Below are 5,674 nucleotides of genomic sequence, written 5' to 3'. Positions count from 1 at the left end.
CGCCGTAAGACGGCAGTTATACCGTATTTGCTCGGTATCGCACATCGGCTAAAGAAAATAGAGCAGAGGCTGGGGTTCGCGTTGTAATGTCCGCACCAATCAAGCTCGAGAGGCTGTGCAGAGATACATGTCCTGTACAAAAAGAACAGACTGGTTGTAACGTTGGACACCAAAACAAGTACGTGAAATGCGATAGAGGGGTTGTGTACCGTGTTCCGTTAGCCTGCGGAAGGGTATATGTAGGGCAGACGGCACGGTGCGTCAACTCCAGGTTGCGTGAGCATCAAAATAACGTACACAAAAGAAAGGATGGTAACCTGTCGACTCACTGCGGTGAATGCCCCAAGTGTAAACCATACTTTAAAAACTCGGTGATATTGTTTCACGACTCTGATCAGCGCACGCGTGAGTTAGTAGAGGCAGCTGAAATGCAACTAGGTGATTTTGAGTGTGTCAGCACGACATCAGTAGCCTTGTCCGATAAGGAGACAGCTTTCTTAAAGAAGAACTGGTCGTGGTAATGACTATAGCTGACACGTGTGGGACAGCGGCAGGCGATTCCGTTATTTTAATCTGTGTATAACCGTAACCATTTCTGTATCTCTTGTATTTTTGCTGCTGTATATTTCCCCTTGTTTCAATAAAATTCAGTTGGAAGTCGCTTGTCCTCGTCTACTGTGTCCCTGTTTTTTTCTGCGCTTAAGATGAACGTTATGGAATACCAACTAGCCCGAACGCAAGCCCTTCATTCAGCTAATTGGCTAGGAAGTATGCTCAGTCGCTATTTACGAACAAACGTGTTTCCTTTCATGCACTCCGTGGATTGCGTCCAGCTTCGCAGGTCATTTTTCTTCACAGAGCGGAAAGGGCACTAATTTTCTTACAGCCACGACTCGTACGCACCCGCCGCGATGGCTCAGTGGCTAAGGCGTTGTGCTGCTGAGAACGGGGACGCGGGTTCGAGTCCCGGCCGCGGCGGCCGCTTTTCTAGTGGATACGAAGAGCCAAACCGCCCGTGTATATACGAGATTTCGGCGCATGTTAAAGATCCCCAGGGAATCAAAATCTATCCGGAGCCCTCCACTATACGGCGCGCCTCATCGCCTTCATTTTGTCGGCGCGTTGAACCTTACAATCAATCAATCAATCAATCAATAAATCAATCAATCAATCAATGACTCGTACGCAGTAGCATTTGTGTTCCCGCGCAGTCGACTGTTTCTTCAAAACGTGGCGTTTTTTATTCGGTTTCAAAAGCCGCGGAGGACTGCCGGTAACGGCCGCATGATCGATAGGACCATGCAATCGCGCCAGCCGAAGCCCCTAGCCGACATGAAGAACCACCAAGCAAGAAGGTTATCTTGCTACGTGACGCAGCATAAAATGCCTTGTCATGCATGCTCCGGTGGCCGCGCGGCTGCGACTTGATGCGATAACGTTTTCGTTTTGTTTTGCAACTGGCAGAATGTTCTCGAAGACGATATCGATGTGAAAGAGTGGAAGGGTAGGCGGTAGCCGACCAATAGCAGCGTTCTGTAATGCCAGGATAAGCGCGTTTTGGAAAAAGGGGTACGCCGTCTTGCCTGTTTGTTGCGCATCGGGCGCAGAGTAGTTGGCGGCGCGCTGCCGGCGGCGATGGACGGGTGAGTTTTTTTCCACGCGGTATACTGCCTATTGGGGAAGTTTGGTTCGCGCTAAGAGGTGTTTAATGCCATAAGTGTTGTCGTTTTCTTTTACTTCAGTTGTTTTTCGTTGTGCCTGTGTCATCCCCGCTCCCAACCGGCTCGCTCGGGCAAGCGAATACCCACGAGGGCCTGACGGACTTCTAGGAATCACGGTATGCTGCTTCACAGTCTTCACCGACGACTCTTCCAAGTGGTGAGTTCCGTGGCCGAAGGCCCGGTGCGACGTGCGGCGTGCCCACGAAACCGGCTTTCGTATCATTTTTTCGAGACGCCGAACGTTTGCGTATTTGAATTTTCCTAACCGAGCGCACATTAGCCTCGGAGCCGGACGTTTCCTGGGCCGTCGCGACGCAGGGATTCCGACTGTCGCCAAAGCTTTGCGGTGCGCGTTAGGCTGTAGCTTTCGGGACAGCGGCGCAGTGGTGGTGTTGGAGCCCTTCGCCGCTGCCTCTAGCGTCGGACTCAGTTCGGAAGCCCCGTTAGGTTGTGGTGATAGTCGGTCTTCCTTTCCGAACGCCGCGGTAGCCGAGGTATGCACTTTGATAACGCCTTCCGCTCGCACGTCCTCGGTTCGCGCGGCGTTCGGAATACAGTCGCCACCTTCAACGAGCACCACTGAAGCACGGAACGCAGCTCTGCGGTCCGCGGCTCCAAACTGGGGTCGTGGCAAAGGCGAGTGATGGAATTGGTGTCTTTGGTTCCTTTTCAGGTTCGCGTCCGGCACCGCCTCCGCCCTCTCCTTTCCCTGACCCTTGTGTCCTGTCTAATTGCACTTGCTCCTTCACGCAAACATGCACTACTCTCCTGGCTAGGCAGGTACACGTCTCCATCTGTCCTATCTAGCTCAACGACGCGTGTTTTGTACAGAGGTGTTTTCTGGTAATAAAAGTGGTTCTGTCGCTGTTCGTCTGTTACTTTGCCTTTCAGCGTCCCTTCCCGTTCCTGCCAGGCGTAATCATGGTCCCCGCATTCGGTAAGCCGTGATTACCTTCGAAATTACATTTCTAACGTGCTTTGCCTTTTGTTCCAGACCGCCTCCTGCCTATGCGTACCGGCCACCGCCGAGCAGGACGGGGCCGTCATCGAGACGTCCAGAATGCCGTTCGAGTCGAGCTGTACATGGCTGCGCCTGTCTTGAAATCATTAAACCCTGTTTGCAATCGGTAAGGAATGGTGATCTCCCTAAACGTAACATTTTTAACGTGATTTGCCTCTTGGTGCAGACCGCCTCCTATCTATGCGTCCTGGTTACCACCTTGGAGGACGGTGCCGTCATCGAGCCTTCGCGGATGCCGTTCGAGTCGAGCTGTCCGACGCTGCGCCTGTCTTGGAATTAAACCCTGTTCGAAACCGGAGTACTGCCTTTGTCGTTTGTACACAGTCGATGCGGCTCGCTGGCTCTGTCGGCTCGAGCGACATCAAGTACTGTGTCGGTCTCTTGTATCTCGTTTCGAACAGTATTTTAGCAAATCCTAGTTGTCATAATGGCGCTCATTAAAGTTGGGAGAGAAAAAAAAGAGCGAAGAAGTTCGCACTCCTAGTGAGCATAATTCCAAAAATGATTCGCTAGGAGTGCGGTTAGGGACAGCCCTTGACCCCGTGTGAACGTCGCACCGTTCATGAAGCGAAGTTCTTACTCTGGTACTTTGTCCTCTGGCTGGTGTGAAAGTGTTCATTCTAGGCAACGTGTCCTCCCAGGATTTGGCCCCGGACGGCGAAAAAGGTAAACGGACTGTTGTGGGTAACTTCTACAGGGGAGTTCGGCGTAGCCGCCGGCAAAGTAGCATGCGGACAGAAGTCGTTCTTGTCGTCACTCGTAGAGTTGAGTGTAATACTCGGCGTACTGTTTAGTTTCCTCAGTGGCTCTAACTGCACCAATTTGTGTCCAGATAAACCCTGGCGTGCCATACCAGAGTGTTATCAGATGTAGCTGCTAAAAGATTAGCGATTCAGTATCGACAAGTGTTGTACGTAAATGTGCAGTGAAGGGCTCGATTATGCATGGTGGCAATGCGAAAAACTGTCGCAAAGCGCCTCAGGGACGCTAAGCCCCAAGCAGATCGTAACAGAGGAGCCTAGCAGCCCAGCCAGAGTGGTGCATTACCTGTGCGAAGGATGTGAGCCTGTGGGGAACCCCGACTGAGTTTTCACCCCCAGAGGGACGTTTTCTTTAAACTCACCGGAAATAAACAGTATGCGCGCGTTCCGGTGTTCGTAGTGATGGCGGCGTCAGTGTCTGTTGACGCTGCCAAGAGTCAAAAGACGTTTGGTTATGTCTCCCGCCTACTTGCTTGGCCAGCGGGCTCCTTCATCTCGAAAGCAAGTGTGCCCCGGCAGAGAATATATTTCCTTCGTGGTCAATAAAAATGCATAAAATGATTCACGATTGTTGTCCTCCCTTGCTCCACTCACCAAAGCGTTCAGCACTAATCAGAGGCACCGAAAGCACAGCGGCAAACAAATAATGTTCACATACGGCCATATTTTCGCTTCAAACCAGAGGAGTCCTATTCGACGATAGAAATACATGCGCTGAATTAAGTAAAGAAACAGTAATGCTATAACAGACCAAGTAAAAGAAATGAAAGAGAAAGGAACAAAAGAGAAAAAAATTGCTGTAAAGGTACTGAATCAGGCTTACGGCTTATGCGCGGGGCTTAATCTCTGACAAGACGACGAAATCTTCCGGCCACTGTATACCGCCATCTAACCTCCACACGTCATTGGCGCAGAGAAACGCCCTCTCACGGACAGACTCCGCCATTAAATGGCTCTAATAATGTTCCCTAATGCGTGTGGAACTAAACACATGAGTAATTTGCCTGGTCAAGCTAAGGCTGAAAGCTTCAGAACTAGCGCTACTAGCCACGGGTGTACTAATGGGGACGAAATACGTACGTCTAAACTCAGCCCGCATGCAGTTTTTGCCTCAACGGGCGCTTTCTAACCATTCCGACGGCGCCAAAAAGGGCAAGGAAGGCGCGAAGAGGCACGATTTGCGTCGCCGTTATCAGGAAAATCTTTTGCTGATAAGGGGGGTATTTTCAAGCATTCTTTAGCAAAACTTTTCACTCGAAGGTGTAACCATGGTGTAACATTAGGCTGCGCGAAAAGGTGTACATTTTGACTCCCTTGAGGGTGTACGTGCTGACTCTCTTTTGCAGGGCTATATTTACACCCTTTGCGGGAAAAAAGTTTCGCTGAAAAGACCCCCCTTATCAGCAAAAGATTTTCTTGATAACGGCGACGCAAATCGTGCCTCTTAGCGCCTTTCTTGCGCGTTTTGGTGCCTTCAGAATGGTTAGACAACGCCCGTTCAGGCCAAAGATTTTCGGGACGCTCAAAATATACGCCCCTTCACATCCACAAGCCTGCGAAGCTGTAATTAGCCACGCATTACCGAGTTTCGCGTAATTAATTAACGGAGACAGCAATTTAGAAATCCGCGGACGTTTCAGCAAACTTGCCGTGTTTTGACCATAGTGCAGAATACTTCGGCTCGAGGGTGAGAACTTTCATGTTATCGGGCAAATCTTTTGCTGATAAAGGGGGTCTTTTCAAGCGTTCAGTTTTTCACTGGAACTGTGGAAGTATAAGCCCCGCAGAAGGGTGTCAGTCCTTGCACCCGAGAGAGAAAGAGAGAGAGAAATATGTTTATTGGAGAGGTTGGCCTAGGAAAGTCAGAATTTGCTCCCTTGCATGCAGCTTAATGTTAGACCTTTTGAGGGAAACGTTCACATCACGTGTGTAAGTTTTCTCTTGGACGTGAGTTTTCCTGTGATCTTATTTATTCGTATTCAGAGATCTTAGTGAGTGAGGGTTTGTTCTAAAGCGTAGTTTCCCATCCAAATTCCCTTTTATATTCATACTTCTAATTTTTTATTTTCAATTCTGTACATGCACGCCACTGTGCTCAAGCTGGCGTAGCCAGCGAGCTCAGGAGGCAGCAAATAGAGGCAGAAAATATTTAGAAAACTTTTATTTTCGCA

At 49.9% G+C, this 5,674-nt stretch overlaps 1 protein-coding gene across 2 annotated transcripts; it reads left to right on the top strand.

Annotated features, from left to right (window-relative positions):
- The first annotated feature begins 1,503 nt into the window (after positions 1-1,503).
- On the top strand, positions 1,504-3,189 carry LOC144162896 (uncharacterized). Of its 2 annotated transcripts, XR_013320791.1 has the most exons (6): positions 1,504-1,643; positions 1,743-1,878; positions 2,395-2,501; positions 2,613-2,658; positions 2,716-2,848; positions 2,909-3,060. XR_013320791.1 is itself a non-coding variant. In XM_077693617.1 (5 exons), the coding sequence occupies exons 2-5, from the start codon at positions 1,840-1,842 to the stop codon at positions 3,159-3,161; spliced, it is 471 nt and encodes a 156-aa protein (XP_077549743.1). In that variant the 5' UTR covers positions 1,505-1,643; positions 1,743-1,839; the 3' UTR covers positions 3,162-3,189. The 2 variants fall into 2 exon arrangements, 1 of the variants encoding a protein (XP_077549743.1); XM_077693617.1 differs by lacking the exon at positions 2,395-2,501 and having other exon boundaries at positions 1,505-1,643; positions 2,909-3,189.
- The last annotated feature ends 2,485 nt before the right edge of the window (positions 3,190-5,674 follow it).

Source organism: Haemaphysalis longicornis, unplaced genomic scaffold (assembly GCF_048455015.1).
Source record: "Haemaphysalis longicornis isolate Haplotype H1 unplaced genomic scaffold, Haemaphysalis longicornis Haplotype H1 scaffold_12, whole genome shotgun sequence".
Lineage (NCBI taxonomy): Eukaryota > Metazoa > Arthropoda > Arachnida > Ixodida > Ixodidae > Haemaphysalis > Haemaphysalis longicornis.
Note: the sequence above shows the minus strand (reverse complement) of the source record. Positions and strands in the feature narration are given on the sequence as shown.